A 22,238-nucleotide genomic window follows, 5' to 3' on the forward strand; every position below is an offset into this window, starting at 1 on the left:
TAAACACAGATTGATTTCATTCCCTGTTCAGGTTTATTCCAGTTGCACACACACTCATTCATCACAGGGCAATATGTTTGTCAAAGTCTTATTCCTAAGCAAATATGCTAAATCGGATTCAGTCCTCTTCTTGGTGATTAATGGAAACAGCTCTGCAAAGTTGCCATGTAGCTCACCATAATTGTGCGCACACAGGTTTTCAGTGACATTTTGTTGTGATATATCGCTGTTATGAAGACATGGTTTGTTTGGGTTTTGTTTCTTTGGGACTAATTGTCCTTCTAATGGGGGCTTAGCCTTTTGCCATGAATTAAAAAATACAAAGTTATTTTAAATAGCTATGACTAGAGTTTGACAATATAATATGTTATGTTATAGGAAGTACTGAGGTGTGCTTTTGAATCTTTAGGCCATGAATTGTTGCCAACAATTGACTTTATATTGTATATATTGTATGTTCTGTAAACATTCTGGCTTCAGTGCATGTGACCCAGTCCCTGATGCATCACGAGAAAACTAGGTTCTGCTAAACAAACATACACAAGCCAGGAAGACCCGGAGTCTGTCGTCTTTAAGTGAACCTCCAGCACTCCTCTGTAGGCAATTTTCTCTCATGTGAAAAAACTGCACGGGTCCCAAGTTCAATAAAGAGAGGTCAAGGGCATGGTTGGTGCTGTGCGTCACAGAGAGAGAGGGCTGTGTCATTAAAAATCCGAGGATATATATTTACAGCATGACCACGGATGAGTATCAGGTAACTACAAAGGCTATCAGAGGCACGCTTTCTGTTTACATGAACTCCTAATCTGATTCTAGTGGACGAACCAAAACAAAACAAAGTCAGTTTCTTTTTTTTTCCTCAAACATTCAATTTATGTTGTCTTACATAATCATACCAGGATCCATTTAATCCATGGCATAATTATATGGTGTTTTCTGTTTTTGTCATCAAAATGCCATACAAATGAAAATGTCCTCTGTGGGACATTTGCTTTATAAACATTTTAATAGTAAATAATTACATACAACCACAAGCTGCTTCTTCACTATAGCACAGACAGCCTGTCACATATGTGAGGACAGGCAAGTCTTGGCTCCTTTTACTTCACACACTTGTTACTGATTCCTATATTTGGGAGATTTGCATTTTGGCTGATTGCATTGTGGTGTGTACATTTCTCCAGAGGTGGATGCCATCAAGTCTGAAGACGCTGTAAGTGGTGCAGGGGAGGAAGAAAATGGCTCAGCAGAGGGAACAGACTCTTCCGTGGTAAGACTGAAGTCTCGACTGTAGTTGTTGTGTATTAAACTCTGCATTGTTGTTGATGTGGGTTTGATTAAGTCTGAGATGAGTCATAGTTTTGAAAAACTGCCAAGCAAGATTCTACCATAAATGAGAATAATGATAGTGGAAATCATCTGAGTTTTAGAATAAAGGAAAGCTTGCACTTAATTATACATGACATGATACACTCTGTTTTACATGGTTTTGTGTAGCAGGAGGATGCACAGTCCATTATTGCTGGAAAATATTTTTTTTTGTGAAATGTTTTCCATTTTATTACAAAATCTGCTTTTGAACATTGTTATAAATATCTAGGGACACTATGTCTAGCAAAGAAAGATTTGTAAGCATAAAAGAAGTTTTTCTTCAAAGCAGCCTGACGGGCTAGTGAGATATTTGCAGTGAGTTTAGAAGGAAAGCTGTCTGGGAACTTGTTTTTCAGTTCTTTGTTAGTGCAGTCATTGAAAGAGGAATATTATTATTATCTCTTGAAGTTCTTTAAGTGAGCTCTATACACGTGATTACGTAACTGTAATATCCTACCAGTGTTCTGTGCTCTGTCCTGTGGGAGACTTTATTTACTCTATCAGCACAGCTACTGAGCACATGGATGCGATCTTTAGTAGATGAGGAGGCTTTACTCTGAAATGTTGCTGACTGACAGATTCCTCTGCAGCCATAGACTGGAGTGGCTCTGCTTATTCCTGTGGTCTAGGTCAGTGGCTTGTTCTGAATGCCAGATGTTTGACTCGCAGGAAGAGATACACACACTAGAGTGCAGGATGGTGGGGTCGCCAGCAGAGGGAGATGTTACCTCAGTGGCATCAGAGCTTCCCCTTTTGACCAATTTAATGACATGCTATTTGATCCCATTAAAATCTCCTTTAATTTCTGTGACGAAGAGGAAATCTGGAGTCATACTGGTGTTGAACCAACTGCAGAGTTAAGGTAAACAGTGACTATACATAATCATTACAGAGAATCACATGCTTCACAATTAGCTATTTGAATATTAGTAACTTTTTTTTTCCTGGCATGTGAAGCATTTATAACAAGTTTAATAATATCAGTAATCAACCATCAAGATTTACAGTGGAATCTAAAAGCCAATTACACAAAAGAATTGAAATAACAGCAGCTACTACCTGCATTGAACGAGCTGTAAGGTTAATGAAGTAATTAAAATCACAAGGAGGGTGTCAGTGTTTTGATGTGATGGCTGTTTAGAAGGCAGATAATTTAGTCCTGGATGATTGAGAATGAGTGACATCTCAAGCTTTTCATCTTTTAAACTTCAGATACTTGCAGTTATCCAATTGCCACAGAAACACTGCAGCCCCTAGCATCCACAGTGCTGTTTGAAATCACACATTAGTCACCATAGTATCACTGTGTGTCTTGATAAAGTACATAAAAGCATAACACATTTGAGATGAGAATTTTTGTACAAATGTTATTGAACATAGACATGCAAGGAGAACTATAAGTGAAGATGGTACAAGCTAAAGAAAAACCTGCATCATTTCTGTATTTGTACAGAAGTGACTATTAATAATGCCACAGTGCAGCTGGATCAGTATCATCGATCTTTAAACTGTTGTTGTTTTTGTTGCATGTGCTGCTGTTCAGTTCCAGTGAAGATGGATTAGATAGCAATTCTTTGTTTTCAATTGCTGGTGAGAGTAATCTGATTAAACACATCAATTAATCACTGCAACTGGCCCTCTGGCTACTAAAGACAGAGCAATACCCTGCTGTAGAGACGCAAAGCTCAGAGTGTTGTTCACTCAGTGGCATGAGATGGAGCAGGTGTGCTGCTGTGTTGTGTGCATTTTCCCCTCTTTATAATGTGGAAAGATGATGCAATACAAGCTGGAAAGGTATTCACAGAAGCACTTACTTTTTTTTTTTTGCTGCACACTGTGAACTGCTGCAGAGCGTTGTGTGGACTGTCAGTTTTACTGTGAAACACCTGCAAGGCCTGACTTTGGATTAGAGCTTGATTTGTTTGTGGCTTCTAGGATTGGTATCACTGTGCTATTGGCCAAGTGGAGAGAGGAACTGAGGTCAAAGCTGGATTCTCACACCAAGAACAACACACTCACTGCAGGAACCACAATTCATTTACATTTATCTAAATATCAGTCAGAAAGCATTTGATTTGAGCGTTTAATTATGGAGTTTGACAAGGACGCAAACTAATATATAATACAATAAAGAACCTGCCACACGGAGAATTAGATGCATATATCTTGCTGTCTTGCACACATTTCCACATCCATACCATTGTTTATTTTAGGAGGCAGAGCCAATATGAGGTTCTTTCATTCCTATTGCAAAATAACACCTGGAACTATGTTGCTGTGATTGCACTACATAAATATACCATTGCCACACGCCGTCTGTACAGATACAGATACAGAGTTATATTTACAGGCATCTTTGTGTGTTTTTGTGGACCTTGGCGTTTGTGTCCGTGCTGTTAGAGCATAAGAAGGCCTGAGCATTCAACTTAATCACTTAATTTGCAGTATTAAGTGGTTAATATTGATGCCGCCTATAGAGACATTAAACTGTGTTTCTCAGGTAGGCAAAAATCCATAGTGAGATCTAGGTATCATCTACAAGGTGCCATCACACTCTGAAGGCACCTCACAGGTGGCCTCTGGGACGTCTTCGTCCAGCAGGGGGTGTTGAATCTCAACAGCTTTTTACAGTGATGATTGAATCACATTAGCTGAAGTAATAATGCCCTACTGTCATCTGTCATACTTTAACAATGTTGTACTTTGGATGGCTGATTCACAGGATGAGAGAGAGGCGTTCACAGTCTCACTGAGAGAGGCAGAGCAGAGGCGTGAGTCAGGCAGAGTCTAGAGACTAGAGTTGAGACGGCAGAAAAGAAGAAAAGAAAGGGAGGGAGGGAAAGAAGAGAAGGAGGGAGGGGAGTAGAGCTGGAGTCTGCTAGAAGGCTGCTTCTGTGGCCAGATGTGGAGCTTAGCAGACAGCTTCAGCTCTCCTCAACAGTCTGTCTTCTGGATTTTAACCTTCTGCTCAGTAAAACCTACTTTGGATATTTAACGGAAAATGTACGAACGACACAAGCGGAGGTACAGCCTCTGTGCCAAAGGAGAGAGAGCAGTAGACGTGGTTTTGATTAAGGTAGGCTACCTATCCACACTTTCAAACAAAGTTGTTTGGTATGATAATACTGCCACTGCCGCAGTAATAACAGTCATTTGGGCAGAAGCTTTGAAAACAGAGTTGTTAAGTGCTGCAGACAGATAAAATATTATGGCAAAAGCAATAAAAGTACAGTAAGAAATGTAAAAAATGGTCTTGATTCATAAAAGCTACACATAAAAGGGAGGTTAAGGATAATTAATAAGAATATTAGATGGAATTATGTCTTTTTAAATAGAGCTTTATAAAGTGATTTGCCAGCTTAAACCCCACTAACAGGTTGTATTTTTCAGGCACACGCTTAAAAGCTGTTCAGCGAACGGTACTTTAGAAAAACATGCTGTAAAGTTTTCCAGTGCACTTTGGCAAAGCCGTAGTCATGTCCCATGCATGTTATGATGCCTTTCGTAGTGTTGCACCCTGGGAGAAGATTGCATGGTTGTTGATAGTGGCCCTCCAGACACAGAGTGCTGATTATTTTGGGGTGGAGTGTGGTTTCTGGATGTATCCTGCATGGGTATGCTGTATGTGACTCCAAGACAGATGCTTGCACTCTATCCATCTCTGTGGAATAACTGTGTATGAAACTTAATGAGGCTCGAGCAGTTTAAGGTCTTTCCGGGCTTGTTTGGGCAGCACACTGGGTACTTGTCTGACAAAACTAAAACAGAATATAAAGTTCACTGAAAATGTCTTGTCATCCTGTAATTTCTCCCTCTCAGAGGTTCTGTTACTGTAATGTAAAGGTTAAGTGTCAAACCATTTAAAGTGGTAGCTGGATGGAATCTTTCTAAATGGGATCTTTACAACACCCAGAAGTTGTGCTATTTAAAGCTCAAATGGCACTTTCCCTGCTCCACATATATAGAAGCCCTTATAACATTTTCCACAGAGGAGTTTCCTTCTGGCTGCAGGACAGCTGTGGGTCCTATTGACTGTAGTCTTTGGGAAATAGACAGTAATCATGATAAAAACCACGTAAAAGTACCTCTTACTGATGAACACAAACTGCTGACAATGCTCTGATCTGTACAGCCTGAAATCCATACTCTCTGCACACTAAGACAGAACTGTTACAGCCCCCATTTGCACACACAACACTCCTTTTTTATGTCCAAACATAAATGGAATGGCCATATATGTCTATTAAACTTCTCCATCCAATCATCCTCATTCTTAGTTGTTGTCAAAGGACAAACATTAGCTGCTGAATAAGACTGAACTGATTTAATGACTTAAACTGAGCCACTTCTTATTGCTTGATGAGTATAATCTAAACGAATATCCACTAAGTGAAGGCTGGGCTTCCTATTACCATGCATACGCAGCAGTAGGCATTTGACGTGTGATGTTGACTGTCATTCCTTCTGAAGCGTGTGACTTCCAGAAGCAGGGAAGAGCAGCAGAATATCTATGAACAGGATTGCTCGGGTATATGTAACACATCTCGTCACTTTCTAAACTTCGTTTTTAACGCCAGCTCTTCTTTTCACTGGCGGGCTGAAGTAAGAAAGGATGTGTGAGTGTGTGTGAAAGAGAGACAGAAGAGCAGAGAAAGTGAGAGAGAGAGATATGGGAGTGTGGGAAAAAGGCAGTGCCGGGCTAACGGTTTCCTCTAGCCTCAGATGGAAACAGGCATTTGGCCAGATGACTTCATTCCAACCAGCGTTTTACATCCGAGCATCTCTCCTGGCCTGGAGTCATAAAACACATCATCACTCCACTTACCAAGTACAGCAACTGTTAATAAGCTTTTATACAAACTACTGTAATGTATACATCTGTATACATACATACATACATTTAGATAACAAACTTGAAGAAAGAAAGAAATATTCCTAATCTGCTTTCTCAAATTCTTAAATATTTAGTGTCTGCAAGAGTAGTGGCTGCTCTGAAGTCCCTTCTGCAGTCTCTTGACCTATTTGCTTTATACTGATTGAAGAAATTATTCAAACAGTCATTCAACCAGAAGTGCATCCAAGGTGCACCAGTGAAAAGCCTGATCCTCGGGTCTGCTGCTAGCAATGTCAGGGATAAAAACGTGTATACATGCCTCATCCAGTCAGCCATGGCAGCGTCAGTACTGCAGAACCTCTCTGGCTGTCTGCCTGTTTAGAAACAAGGCAGCAGTCCAGCAGCCTGCCCCAGCATACACACACACTCAAACTCTCTAGCCCGCCTTTTTATTTTTAAACCAGATGTGTTTTTACTGGGTACAGTTTAGATTCCCCCGACACTACAAATATGCACTGGGCTATTCACAATCTGGGCTGCCAGCTTTCAAATGGGGGGATCAGTTCCTTGCTGGTTGTCTTGACTGACTGTTTTGCAAGACTACATGCTAAATGTGTAATTTGCTGATTGTTAAATGAGTGGCTGACACTTTGTGCATTGAACAAATCATACAAACCCACTCATCTACTGCTGTCTGGGATGAGGAAGCCTGTTTTTAATGTGCACATGCCTCTGTCTTTATGTCTCCTGTTTTGTTTCTCATAATGTTTATGGCCAATGAATTGCAAGTTAGTTTATTGCTGAGCTTGTGTTGATGGTTTTCTGGATGAAATAATTACACTAATAGCTTGAGCATGTTTGACCTTGAGCAAAACACTGACTTCTGTCGGTTAATCTGTAATAGGCATCATTAAACTGAATTAGTTACATACACACACATACATACATTATAAGGAGAAATGGCACGAACTATGTGGCTAAAATTGGACAGCCTTCTATTTTGTTCCGTTCTTTCCTTTCATTTTAGCAGATATTTCCACAAAATGTGTATCCAGTTCCGTGGGGAAGTATCTACTTCATACCCAAGAATTCAGTTCATCATGTAATTATTAATTAGGGCCAGAATGCACTGAGGTGGTTCTGGTTGCTCGCTGTGTGTAAACAGTCTGTTAAAACATAAAGCTGCGGCTGCTTCCTTTATTCTGGCTGTTGCATTCATCCTTTGTTTCTGTTTCTGAAGTTCTGCTGTCACTTCACTCCTCTAAGGTCAGCAATGTAGCCTTTTGTAATTCTTTGCAATCACTGGCAGTCATTTTAGTTCTGTGCATTCATTTATGCCGATGTAATTGTCTGTGTGTCTGCATGTGTGTGTGTACTGGCGCCCTCTGTGACCAGCTAATCTTTCCTCGTCAGTGTGTTTGTTCTCTCTCAGCGGGCTCTGTTTGATATCTGAACACAGCTGTGAGAAAATAAAAAGTCTGTGTGTACTGTGCATGTATCTGTGTGTGTGTGTTGTTTCTGTGTGCATGTGAGACTTGACGAGGGAAGGAAACAGATCATAAGTAAGTGTTTGTCATGCGGGCGCATGTGTGCAGCACTTTTGGCGAGTGTGTGTGGTGCCTGTGCATGGTGCCAGTTGGTATGCAAGTAGTTTTCTTTGTGTTCGTAGGAATGCAAAAGCATACAGACACAGTGGGTACTTTTAAACACTTGCACACCCACCACTCCCAGATCTGGACAACAGAGCTTAGCATTTCATTGGGTTTCAGCACGCTAGGCAGTAGAGTGCAGTGGGACAGCAGAGGGTTAGTTCTTAAAAACTGATCTCAGCCCCCTCACCCCCAAAGCATTGGGGAGAGGCCGACCTTGCTGGTTGGTTGGAACTCACTCATCCTCCCCTGTCTTCAGACTCTTGACTTTTCTCTTTGTTGTTTTGGGCTCTGACCTCTATTTCCTCCATAGCTGATGTGTATTAAGTTTAGTTTATATCTCTTTCACTTGCTGTTGCACAGTTAACATTTACAATCTTCATGGTCTTCATGCTGCTCACTGAAAACTGCTTTATTGTGAAGAAAGTAGATAATAGACAATAGAAGGGTAATTGCAACAAAATGCTTTTTTATGTTTTTTTTATGTATCTGAGTCTAAGTCAGCCTAGGGGTGGGCGATATGGCAAAAATTTTATATCACGATTCTTTAATGATAAAATCACGATCTCGATTTTATCACGATTTGTTTTTACATTGACACTAATTTGCATGTTTCTGTGTAAATGACTTCAGGTAGCCTACTCTGTCACTTCTCAAAAACTGTCAGTAGATTTTAAAGGCAAACAACAACTCTGATAACGTGCACTCAGTATTAGTTTTCAATAAACATTAAAATTTAAATAACAATTACAGAACAAAATTAGGTTAAAAAGAAGACTAATGTAGTTCTGTAAAGTATTATTCAACAGTCATTTAAACAGACTGAAGTGTGCCTCCTAAGGTTAAACAATACAGTATGGAGACTTAAGTAACTCCTAAAGTTCAATGTGATTTAGAACAAATGATCAAACTTTGATGGGAATCATATCTAAGGACAAACGGAGCTGCTGCTGTCACCTCTGTCCACCGTTTACTAGAGTCCTCATATGGAGCCTCTTCATCAAATGCCTGCGTTATTGTTTGGTGACGTCATTAGCTGTTGCCTCTGTCTGCATCTGACACACACACACACTCACACAGGTGTAGAAGAGCTGCTGATGGCACAACAGCAGCGAACCTGAAAATAAATATTGAAATATAACGTTGATAATGTTCAGAGAGGTGGGCGCGTACGCGCTCGTAGCATTATAATAGATTCATATACACGCGGCCCTTCCACTGTGACACACGTCACGCGCACACACAGGCTTAGAAGACGCGTCGCTGCTGCCGGCAGAAACAGCACCGAACATAAAGGTGGAGTTCGTTTTAGGGACCAGTTGCTCCGTTCTCTTTTCGTTTTCAGCCGTAGCTTCCTAACAGTGAGGCTGTCATTGGTTGGTCGTGTTCACATTAAGCGCACTGAAAGTTGGACGAGTGAAAAAAACTCATGCGTCTGCGCAAGTACATGGTACATGGCACATGATACATCAAAAGTAAATTTGGTGGCCCATAGTGAAACAGAGCGCTTGTTTTGTTCTACCAATTCCTCTTTTACATGAAAGGTTGAGTGTTTGTCTGGAGGTTCCTTTGCAAAAGCCTTACACAGCCAAGTTTAAAGGGTAATGCTAAAGCCTGTTGATCTGAGCCAGGCTTAACCTGAGCTTTCAGGGGGTTGGATGCTAAATGGGAAGAATTAAGGAAGGAAAGAAACATCCTAGATAAAGGATGGAACAAACCATTGAAGGAAAATGGATTACAAGCTCCCTAAAGGAGGTGATGTCTATCCTCTGTGACTGTAGCTTCAGCTCAGTACAAAACACTTGACTTACTACAGGTCACTTGACCACTAAAAAAGGCCATGTTTGGCTTCGTAACAAGGGTCTCTGCTGAAGATTGTTAATGATTATTAATTGATTTCATTTTTGGTTTTAATTGGTTTGTATGGGGACACATTCCAAGTCAAAGCTCATCATCCTATCTACATGCCATTGAAGGGGTTCATTAAAACACAGTGAGCCTCTCTAAAGCTCTGTTAACTTCACATTCAGAGCTGTCAGTCAAATGTGCATGACTTCGGCCAAACTGTTGCAGCTTTTGTGTTGTCTGTGAGGAGGGGGAAGCTCCCCCTCCATAAACACACACACATACACACTGACACACACACACACACAGCTGTTGTATAGACATTGAGACCACAGAGGAAGCTGAGCCACAGAGTTGTGTGTTCACAGCCAACCACAGATCTCTGACAGGCTGTGTGTGCATGCGTCAGTGTGTTTGAGTTGGTGTCAGAGTGACTGTGAGTTCTGAGGGCTGAAAACACACCAAAGTCTGATCTTTCCAAGCAGTTCCTCTGGGGCAAGATAGAGCCCGAGTGTAGCTACTAAATCCCATAAAAACACTCAAGACTGCTGTTATAACGGGTTTCTTATCGGTGCCTCCCATCCTGTGCACAGAGGATCACTTCCTAACACATCATCTGCATCATTATTTCTTCGTGGCTGACGATCACATGTTGCCGAGGCTGATTTAGTGTCTTCCTGTTTCTCTGTAGATCCACCGAGACAGAGAGGCGTCGTTCCATCAGCCCTGCAACATTCAACAGTCAGGTAAGAGTTACTCTCCTCTGCTACTGCTCTAACATTTCTGATTACAACTAAAGAACATACTGTTAATTTCTTAGGACTGATTGCTTTTGCTGGATGTTTCTGTGCCCTATTAGTTCATTCTCAATTTAGTTTTAAGCTGCACTGCAAGGCTACTATCATCCATGTGTCTGTATTTGTGCTGGAAGATGCTGGATCTCTTGTCTTAAAAGTGACAGCTGACTGATGGTCGGCCTGCTGTCTTTTCAAGTATTCTGGTTGAAGAATCACAAGGCAAAGCCACTGCATTGTATGCATCCTAGCAATGTGACAGCTCTCTCTTGTTTCTGTTATAAAAACAGCCGAGCAGTCTCAGTTTTTTTTTCTACTTCAAAGAAACATTTTGGTTCTTAACATGGTTTAGATCATTTGAAAGGCCATGTCAAGATATCGAACCAAGCTCCAATCTGGGAACAGATGGCAACAGATTAGAGCTTGATAACATCTGGTCATATATTTGCTGATATGACATACAGTATCTACAACTCTTTGGCCACTCAGGTGTAGTTCTGTCTGTGTAAACCTTTTTGGCATTAATCATGTTGGTGACTGTCACCAGCAGGTAGTAATTAGTAATGGTAAACCTGTTGCTATAACCAGTTTATGCTCTATGCTGCCTTTAATACCATATCACAGATTTTTGCACTTGGAGAGCATTAGAGACTATTTGTATTATTCTTATTATTTATTTTTTGATATATAAAAGAATGATGTGTAGGGAAACTTGGATGTAGACTTGGTTTGGCCTGGTTTGTGTTTTTTTTTAAATGTAGTTGAACATTTCATGTACATGCACAGATCAGGGAAGTGAGATACTGAGCAAGCTGGGGCTGTTTGATGGCAGAACATACAGAGAAATTCACATGAAATACGTGTGTACCGTACATTTCTGCACAGCTTGATTCGATGTTAACTGGAGAGCTAATTAACACTATTTTGAGCACTGTCAGAGAAAAAGCGGGAGGGACAGCAGAAGCCTGCTGATAAGACATGTGACATGAACTCAGCAGCAGTGGAAGCAGCAGCAGCACTAGGTTACTCATGTTCATGAATTAACATGTTTAAAAAATCTCTCTTTTTATACATTTTCATATGGACATGTTGTCTTCACCTAGATTAATGTCATTCTTAGTGTAGGTAGTACCACTGCGTAGCCACACAAGCTGAAAGGTAAGCACAGAAAAACATGATTTGAGAGTAGTTTGCAGCTCTAATGAAACTAACATTGGATCATTACTTTAATAATATGTGAATACTATGTGAACATGTTGACAAAATATTTGTCAAGTAATTTTAATCTGACTGTAGCTGAACACAGTACTGTTTGCCAGTGCTGCAACTGAATATATTTCAATCAGTGTATGGGCGATCACAGTAAGAGAAATATTTATATGAAAGGTTTCAGATGTTGACACATTTATGTCTGTGTTTGGGCAGCAGCCACAGTGAGATAAGAACAAAAAAAAAGATTCTTTGACCTTCATAATGTCTGCAGAGACCAGTCTCAATAAAAAAGACCAGCAGATCAATGAGGTGCATCAGGCAGAGAACAAACTGCCTTTTATCTGCAGTGGAAAACAGATGAAACATCAGTCTGTACTATGGAGAAATACGAAAAAAAAGAGGGTGAAAGGGATGGCATGAAGAAATACAGGGGAAAAGAAAGAAAGGCAAAGATGGAAAGAGAAAGATAAAGAAAGAAAAAGCATGGGTGTCAAACAGAAATAAAATGAAAGGGTGGGCAAGGGAGGGATTTCCTCTAGCAGCAGGGACAAGGTGACATCACTTCCTCGCTGGTCTCTCTCCCTCATTAATCCCTTCAGCCCTCTCCCCCTCTTTCTGTTACTCTGTCTCTCTGTCTCCTCATCTTCCGTCCTGTCAGGTTAATAATAACTGCATGTTTAAGAGGAACCATAGTAAGACACTGACTGACTAGTATTCAATTTTTCAAATCACAGTTAGAATTACTTTCTTAACTTTATATTTACATTCCATTTTATTTAAAGGCTTTTTATAAAAAAAGTACACTATTGGGATTATATGGTATTTTTTTGTCATAGACATCAGGTATTTGTTTTAGCATTCACATCAGTATTAGTCATTGTGTTGTCTTGGACTCTCTCATACCGAGAGTGTAATATTTTACCGCCTTCATGTCTGGGAACAGAAAGGGCAAACCCCTGCCCTTCACTATGAATGCAATAATGAGCATATAATTGAATCTATACACCTCCAGCAATGTAATCAAAAATGTATGTATTTCACAGCGGTGTTTGTCTGGCGGTTGTTTCACCACTTCCTGTCCAGCTTGAAATAACTGAACAAATAATAGAATGAGATCATCGGTAGGTCAATGTTTGTCTTTTGGTGAAATAAAGTGAGTATTGGGCTGGAGCCAAGACATGTAGCACATGTATTCCACTCAAAACATTTTAACAACCTTACAGGATGCTTAATGTTTTGTAAACAAGTAAGATAGGTAGGAAGTTGGGACCTCTGTTGTTTGTGGGAGTGATCTTCTGCTTTGATTAAATGTTATCAGCTCATGTTTATATAATCTGTGCTACCGATTCTCCTCTGCATGTTAACATATCTTTCGAATAGTAACTAAGACACGAAACAAATGAAGCTTCCTCATAGCTTCCCATATATTAGGTGATGTAGTATAGACCTGCATCCGAAAATGCTGCAAGTTCATGTGACGTTGAAAGACTATAATGTGGTAATTTGCCTGTCTGCCTGTGGTTTGCTAGATGATGTTGAGTCATGCTGCCGCTTTACAGCACAGTTTGTAATGTTCCATGGTATTACATTTATTATAGGTGAAGTTCTGTCCTGTTTAGCTCAACCCCATTCTGTAACCCTCACTTATATAGGAGGAGACGAGCTGGGTGTGCCTTGGAATCAAGGCAATAACACAATGAAAAGAGAAAACAAAGAGTAAAAGGTGGTTTTACATGAATCATTGTGAAGGTTTGAATTACACTTTGGGTTAGTATACTCTCTAAACTGTGTGCAGGCTGATTTTTCTTTTTATCTCAGTGAAAAATGGGAGACTGTATATCAGCAGCTTCTTGACAAAACCATGAAGAATTTTTATTCTGCATTAAATCAATTCATTTGTTTCATTTTGACTTTACTGTAGCTGTATGTAGTGCACAGCTCATTGAACTGGCAGAACTGGCAGAGTTATAGCTCATGAACTGTTGTCACAGCAGGAAAAAAAACCACAGTGCAGCACACTTGGAGGTGTCAAAATGCATCCAGTGCAGTGAACCTGAGTGGCTCCTCGGATTTGACTGCGGTCTCCTGAAATTCGCTGATAGCTATAAATGCTGGTAAATTCTGCAGAAAAAAAATGATCTTATGTGAACTAACAGTTTTGTAATTTTGTAATTCTTCTTTTGCTGTGTTCAGGTTCTGCCCATCTTCCTCTTAGTTTAAAACCACTTTTTAGTCTATTACAAAATATATTTGCAGTATTACATTATAGCCTTAGTCCATCCATAGCCACTTTTATACTACATGTGATCCACAGGTGTGTGTGCTGATGACATTAAACCAGCAACCACCCACTGACTCATCAGACAGTTTTACACCTGTTCTGTGTGCTCTTTGTGTGTGTGTGGTGGTAGTACTGGTGGTGTTGGGGGTCTGTTCCCTGAAACTGAGGGAGGAAGACAGCTGTCATAGCTCACAGTCCCCTGCTAATTTTGATGGACAGGTGTGAGGGGGTGGAGTCTAAGAAAAACTCCCAGCATCCACTTTGGTCACCACTGACTCCTCCAACACACACACACACTCCACCTTCCCAGTTTGAAACTCTGTTATTAGTAGGCCTAAGAAACATGAAGTAAAAGGGGTGAAATGTTTTTGCATCAGCCTGATAAACCACCATGGTGTTCCTGGGGTCAAAGGTCAGTGTAGATTTCATTTTCAGAATGTCACCTTATTCTGTTTAAAGAAAAATAATCCTGACTACTTCAAACTGAAGAAAACAGAAATATTTAGAAAGTCTTATTGTGATCACTGTCACTGGAATTATGCAGCTCTCCACTGTTGGATGCAAATATGGAGACAATAATTTCCTAAATAAGATTTAAACTGCTGACACCTCTGATTACAGAATCCTGATTGAGAATTAAATACTTTCTAAACAATTTTTCAGCTCTGTAATTAGAATATTTATATCCATGCTTCTCCAATCTGTGTACCATTATGCAGCCGAGATGTTTTCGTTTTAATCAAATATTAAAAAGGCCGTTTAGTTTATCATCTCAGTCCAAGAACGAGCTAATTAGTGAAACCAGCTCCCGAGTATCTGAAAAAATATATATGGCATTTTATAGAACTACAGGAGATAAAGAAATGAAGACACACATGTAACTGATCTGATCATAGGATTTTATTGTATTTGTGTAATATGTGTCACTGCTGTGCCTTTGTATTATTTACTATTGTCATCATAAAGACTGTCTGCCACTCCTGATACTTCAGCTCTCCTTCAGCCAGAGCTGGAGGGTTAGGCCTGGGTGCGCTGTGTCACCACTTCTAGCCACCTACAAGTTTTGTAGCTGCAGGCCTGTCTGAGAGTGACCTGTAGTCATACATACATGTCTGCTGTATGTTACTCTGTTGAAGAAAGTCTCGCCCCGTTTGGTTGCTTGTTGGAGCATCATTACTACTTTTATGGCTGCGATGACTGACTGATGGCCTCTGGCCCTGTGTGCAGACTAGCAATGATGTTTTCACTTTTCAAGGCTGATTCTCCATCTGAAACACCTTTTTCATTAAATTAAGATTTTCTCTGACCTGTTTTATGATATGGTGTCAGTGTCATTCAACATCTTACCATGGATGTTTTAGTGCCGCATTCTGCCCATTAAGCTGCACAGCATTCAGGATCTTGGAAGATGAGCACCCACATCCATGTGCAACATCCTCTTTCTCACATGAGTGACTTAAATATATTCCTGAGGGATAAAGACTAACTTCCTCTTTCAGGCAGAAATAGACATCAACAATAATGCAACATAACAAACATGGCGAGTGATCTCATCCAGTTGTTCTTGGCAGATGGCTAAAGTAAGCCCACAGCTGTGGCTGGGTACAGTCTTCCTCTTTTAGTTGGGTCTTTATCTGTACATGTCCTTACATGTACAAAAGCTGCAGTCCTCTGAAGAGTTTGTTGCACAGTATTGTGTTCTAACTTAAATCTGGATGGTTTTTGCTTTAATGAGGGGGCATGAGAAACAGTGGGTGTAAGCTGAAAAACGTCTCACAGTGGTCTGCTGTGGAATACCTGCAGTGGTGGAAAAAAGGAGCAGCAGGACTGTGAGGGGTTGTTTATGTGTCTTGAAGATAATGTGATACACATGCTGACTATGATTCAGGTGGGGAAGTGGTGAATTATTTGAGTGTACATCAGCGTGACTGATGTTTGCAGACACTGGGCTTAGAACTGTCTGCCTGGTATCATTTGTACTGATCAAACAGCCGTCAGCTAAAGTGAAAATTACTTCTATCTTTAAAATTAAACACAGCAGAAAGTCTCTACAAGCATCAGTGTCCAGTTGGCCTGAAGGTAACTAATGCAGCTTTCATACAGAAAGCTGTTTTCTAAGGCACATCAATAACATTTTCAGTTGTCATTTTCTCTGAGGCTAATTTAACTCCAGGTCTGCTCTCAGACCTTGCAGAAACACACAAACAGTAGTTGTTTGCCTTTGCAGTTCATAACAGACGGCTTTAGTCAGGACAGCCAACCATTGATCCAACAGGCTTTTCACACCTTCTCAGATTCCCAGAAGTCTTTTCACTGCTGTCTAACAGACCTGCAGTGTTTTACAAGAGAAGCATATTATTTTGGAAACATGTTTTTCGGTTTAACAGCTGAACACTCTTGTTGTGAAAACACTCAAAGTATCTTTACTGTACCTGTTCTCCCAATTATAGTATCAAGATTTCTTCTGCATCCACTGCTATATTTCAGTGTTGACGCTTAGTTGCTTTGTCTTTCAGGATCATCGCAGTCTTCATCGTTTTCCAGTTTGCCGAGTAGAACCAGCAGTGCCACCAGGTGCCCCTCCTCAGCTCACAGAGACTCTGGCAGTGACTTGGAAAGCTTCCTGAATGCAGAGCCGGGATATGACAGTGTCTTTAGAAAGGTCTGATCCACTGTTCCTTGAAGTTCTAACAATGCTTTTTAACTGTGTCTGCAGGTTACAGGGAAGTGGAAGATAAATAAATAATTTCACCAGGTTGCGGCCAAAAACATACAGTTCACTCACCGTGAACCTCATGAACCTCATGAATGTTTTTATGTGTTTGCCTCTGCAGCTACTCAGCTAGGGATTGCATAGTATATATGCTGTAGCCATTTTCTCGGTTTGTGCTTGTTTTTTTTTTATTATTATTTATCAGCACCCTGAGGCGGAAATACTGAGATGCCAAACATCTACTAAGCATCTTTTTAAGCCAGCAGCTCTTTTCTGCTGCTGCTGCTGCGACTGCTGCTGTTGGGAAAGTGCACGCCATGGTCCCTGCTGTCACTCTGCTGCTGTTGAAAGTCCGTTTGAAGCCAGGCGCCCTTTGGTATAGGCTGAAATACTCCTATCTCTCAGTTTCTGCTGTGTTGAGCACTTGAAACATCCATATAGTAATGCAAACCATGCGTCCTGTTTGTTGCAAACAACAATGGACACAGTTGGTGACTATCAGCTTCACAGGAGTATACAATACAATGCTGAGGGTTAGGAGAGGTAGGCAGTGATGGGGAAAAATGTAGTCCACAGGATTTTATTCCACATAAAGGCTACAGGAACAAATTCTGAAAGGATTGCTCTCTAAAAGATAAGCGTTGTAAATGTATAATACTTGATAAAGAAATGTTTCATATTGTAGGTCGTGGCTTTGATCAGAACATGTGCCTGTGTCCTTGTTAGATGTACAGTAAGGACGAAAGTAAGTAAGTAAGTAAGTAAGGATGAAAATAATCTAAAAAAACTCAGCAAACATCTTTCTCTTAGCTTTTAAGCTAATGTCATGTGACTGAGAAACATTCACTGCAGTCACATGCTCTCTCTGTCCTGAGCATATACACACATACACACACAAACTCGTGCATTTTCTCACTCCCAAAGGAAGTTGTGTCCGTGGAATAAAGCCGATCTTTCATTCCCAGCTCTCCCAACAGAAGCAGCTCTATACTCAGTGCTCACACTGCAGCTGGCAACACAATAGACCCAGTTTAAAGCTCACACCTACAAATTAGCTTTAAATGGACTGTCCTAAACCTGTGTGTGTGTGTCCATCTATGCGTGTGTGTGGCCATCTGTGTAGGAGCTTTTTCCCACCAGTACCAGGCCAAAGAGTGGTTTTACAAGCAGGATTTGTTTTCATAGCATTATTGGCTAGTTATGTTACAGAGCTGTCAGATACATGAGACATCTAAAGAAATCCCAGCAAATTTAGGCATGCTGTTTGATTTTATCCACAATACATTCAGCATTTTGCTAATTGATGCACACTGTATCCGCCTGCACTGTCACTGCCTTTGGTCCAATATTACAGTGAAAAAAACTGCTGTAAAGGTTTTCTGGAAAAAGGTTAGTTTCAACAAGGTTGCTATCATTTATTTGTGTTTGTTATAATGTCAGTGTTGCTATAAAGCGGCTCTGGCTCATTATGTTTAAGCCCTGCCATTTGGTCCTCATTATATTCCATTCCTGTGGGTTAAATAGCATTTATAGCCGTCTCCTAATTCATGTCATGCCTCAGTGAAGAAATGCTGATGGTTATACAATGTGAGAGCCTAGGTAGTTAACAATGATACGAAGGACATCTGTTCTGTGGTGTTATATATTAACATGTATTGTGTTGTATAGTATTTAGCTGTCTTATATCCTCCAGCTGTGTGTGTGATGAAATACTGGAATTATCTACCAGATTTTAAGTGCTTTACTGTGTCATACTGGATGGCCAAAAAGTCATTTTCGCATGTTTCTGGGTTAAAGGCTTTACTTCCTGTGTTGCTTTGTGCACACATCCAGTTTTAGTTCATACACTAGAGTGCTGCTTGACTAAATGTCTGATGAAAGTGAATATTTTAATAGGAAGCTACTTTTACACGTTTCCTCTCCCTGAAATGATAAATCAGCATTTTATTAGAATTGCACATAAAGTTAATTTAGCTTTAAATTAAGCTGATCTTGTGTCTTATGATCGGCATGTGGTATTTCATTTTAACTTAAGTGCATGAAGCTGAGGAGTGGTGCATAAAAATAACATATATACATTTTGGATGTCCACAGCATGACGAGTCAGTGACAGGAGGAGATAGTGCCAGCGAGGTTTCCATCTCCTGCTCTTCCACAGACGACACCGCCAGCGTTGGCCCATCCAGTTCCAGTCCGGAGGGCAGCCAGGGTTTAGGCTGCAGCTGGAGCCCTGAAGAGGGCATCCAGTCTGGGGCTACTGTCACTGCTGGACTGGATGGTGGTGTTAGCGGTGGAGGAGGAGAAGCTGAAGAAGAGGCCAAAGATAGAGTAACAGAGGTGCCACGACGTTCCAGTCTCCTCAGGAACAGCATCCGCTCCCTGTCTCCCCTTCGCCGCCACAGCTGGGGTCCTGGAAAGAACAACGGAGGAGACGCAGAGATGAACCAGAGGAGGTGAGTGTGTGAAGGATTTCTGATTGTGTATGAGGTTTAACTGATTGACTGTGAGATAGAAGGGTTTCTCTTTTGTCCTGCTAGTGCTAGTCAGTAGGTGTAAGTAGACCTGTTTTATGCATTATTAGAGCTTGTTGATGTCACTCTGTCTGCTTCCTCTGCCTGCTGTGTGTGCAGCTGGGTTTTCGTTTGTTGGGTGCTGATAGGTAGCTTCTTAAATTGCTTATGCAAATGCATCAAAATATGGTCTGTATTGTTTTATTAATATAATATAAAACAGTGAAAACCTGCAGCTTATGGCATTCATCATCTACAATTTTTAAAACATCAAGCTTTCATCTCCCTTAAAGAGAATTATTGTTGACAGCATACATGTGCACATGAGGCACCTACAGGAAACAGGAACTATGCAAATAAGTGAGACAAAGCATTTAGTGAACCTTGTACATACACTGTTACCCATAAATGTGGAATGACGTGCTGCTAGAAATTCATTTTAGAGTTTGATCCATTCACTCCACACTGATTCTGTCAGCGTGTCTGTCTTCAAAACCAGTGTGTGTCAGCTCAGAGCAGCTGATCAGACTGTCTTCGAGCAGACTGACATATTTCTGTACAATCATCCATTATCACTCCTCCTGCATGTGCCTTGGACCTCACCTTACACACAAAAAACATACTAAAAGATCACAGCCCCATCTTCATGATCAATAATTTTTACTCATTCTGTCACTTATTGATTCTCCATCCTCTTAAATTTTAAGTCCTGTCCTTTATCATCCACCACTTCCTGTCTCTGTCTCCATCACCTCCAGTTCCATTCGTAGCCCTGGTGAGGGGAAGCCAGCCTTTCACAGGAGAAGGTATTAAACATCACACTCACTAGTTCATGTATGGTTAGGTTGATTTTTTTTTTTTTTTTTTGACGTGCATTGACAAATTTCTGTATCTGTGGCCTTTGTGGATCTCCCATTTCCTAATGTATGCTTACTTAACTGCTGCTGCATTCTGCTATATCCCCGCGGGCAACTGCACTGAAAAATGTGTCTCTCTTTTTAGCACTGTTGGTATGTGCATGAAATACAATTGCAAATAGACGGTTGAAGAAATGGCGTTTTGTATTGCAGTGGTAATGACTGCAGCCACACAGAAAGAGATGAGGGTGGGCTGTATTGGCTTGAGTCTGTGCAATATGTTCCTGTAGGGAATGTTTCTAGACCTTAAAGGCATCAGAGGAGTTTTGCATTGAGTGCCACAGCTGTAAAAACAGAACAGGAGACAAGTCTTCAAAAATACCTGCAACCCTTATCCTTAACATTTTATTGCTCCAAATACTTTTCACTTGTTATGGGATATATATTCTGATAATGAAACCTTAGTGCTCACCATTAAAATGTTATACAAATTTTGACGGCCCATGCTTTAAAGCTGGGAATTATTAAAGCGGGTCCCTTACAATGAGGGCCATTATTGGATATCTTCCTCCACATCTATCAGACTCTAATTAAGACATGTCTCTTGTTGTCAGAGGCCACTGCTGAAACCATCTGGCCACATCTGTCACGTTCAAGTAACAGCGGCCACCACAGCAGTGGCATTAACAGTACTAATAGTGCCTTGGCTCTTCTGCTTGTATTGCAGTTCTGAGAAACAACTGGGGTTTTAATTTGATTTCCTGTCTGCTGTTGATGTTACACTGTAACAGGAATGTAATGTAACGGCTATCCCTGTGCTTTCTGCGCTCACTGCTTCCATGCTTGCTTGCCATTCTCGCCACCATGCTTTCTCGTCTGATAATCTCACTCCACCTCACTCTCTGTTAGTATCAGTTGGTGCCCTCCTGAAGCTCCCTACAGCCATGGTGTGGAGGTAGTTAGTTCCCTCAGGTACAGTGTGTTAGCGTGTTTGGGTGTGTGTTGTTTTCTCTGTGCACGTGACCTTCTTTGAATAGGGTATATTTACATGCTGCCTGATTTGCATATGCCGTTGTTATGATGGTATATTCCTGTGTTTCTGTGTGTGTATGAATGCCCTTCCCAGTCAGTGGCTTCCTACAGCAGAGAGCTGCACTAGCTGCTGCCGTTAATCGTGTTTCAGTATGGAAGACCTTCTGGCTCTGCAGAAAAGTATGTAATAATACTGCCAGGAAAGAGGCCTTAATATGACAGATATAGCCATCTACATTCACAGCCCTGAGGATCGGTGAGTGCTGCTTCACACTGGTCACTGATTATCAAGTCATGATTCTTTCAGTCCAGTTTTAGTTAGTGATGCAGGAATGTGTTGGACTGATGATTTGCTGGATAATGGAGTGCCATACAAACCCAAAGGCTGGAGATAAGAGAGATTTACTGCTGGAGCTTTAACTATCACCAGGTCTGTCCTGAAGCGAATGGAGCTGCAGCCTCGTAGCATAGCTCATCCTGAAATGTAGCTGTAGTTTTCCTCTCCATAATCATTGTATTGGATTTTTCAAGGCCTCTTATTTCTAGTCATAGATCGATGTAATTGGGTTTGTAAATCACAGCTGCAGAGCTCTCTATGCTGATGCTGATGTTGGAAGTCATTTGCAGCTGCTTCAGCTGTAAATCTGCTCCACAGCCCAGTGATAACTCAGCTGACTAAACACTGTGCAGGACCAGCTGTGTGTGTATGTGTGCGTCTGTCAACAGGTGCATGTGTACATATTTCTGTTTGTTGCAGCAGTTGTGATGTATATCCAGAGAAGTGTGATAGATAGTCAGGACAAACAGCTTGTGTGTGTTTGTACAGAACAGTCATTCTTCTTTTATTGAGGTCACCTTTGCTTTCTGTTTGTCCACACAGTTACAGTCTGGAGGGGCTAAGTGGGGTCCAAGAAGAGCTGAGGGGGCCAACCACACATGGGCCCCGTATTTTGGAGCCTTCAAGGATTCCCCGGCATGACAGTGATGACAGGGGCTCTTTGGTCTCCTTGACAGAGGAGCAGGAGGAGCAGGCGGAGCAAGGCCGACTATACGATCCGGTCAGCTGATACACATACAAACACCAAGTTTGTCTTTTAGATGTCAGATCTTCAGTGTCACACAGTCTGCCCTGGGAGGACC

At 41.0% G+C, this 22,238-nt stretch overlaps 1 protein-coding gene across 7 annotated transcripts in view; it reads left to right on the plus strand.

Moving 5' to 3' along the window:
* akap13 (A-kinase anchoring protein 13) overlaps window positions 1-22,238 on the plus strand; it is an 80,121-nt gene that overhangs the window by 31,628 nt on the left and 26,255 nt on the right. For 4 of the 7 annotated variants that reach the window (XM_028401023.1, XM_028401022.1, XM_028401024.1 and 1 more), the window contains 7 exons: window positions 1,185-1,270; window positions 10,391-10,445; window positions 16,503-16,648; window positions 18,794-19,152; window positions 19,968-20,015; window positions 20,976-21,038; window positions 21,979-22,156. In XM_028401023.1, coding sequence (XP_028256824.1) covers window positions 1,185-1,270; window positions 10,391-10,445; window positions 16,503-16,648; window positions 18,794-19,152; window positions 19,968-20,015; window positions 20,976-21,038; window positions 21,979-22,156 — 935 coding nt within the window. The remainder of the gene's footprint in view (window positions 1-1,184; window positions 1,271-10,390; window positions 10,446-16,502; window positions 16,649-18,793; window positions 19,153-19,967; window positions 20,016-20,975; window positions 21,039-21,978; window positions 22,157-22,238) is intronic. The other 3 variants (XM_028401026.1, XM_028401028.1, XM_028401027.1) reach the window with 2 other exon arrangements.

This window comes from Parambassis ranga, chromosome 3 (assembly GCF_900634625.1).
Source record: "Parambassis ranga chromosome 3, fParRan2.1, whole genome shotgun sequence".
NCBI lineage: Eukaryota > Metazoa > Chordata > Actinopteri > Ambassidae > Parambassis > Parambassis ranga.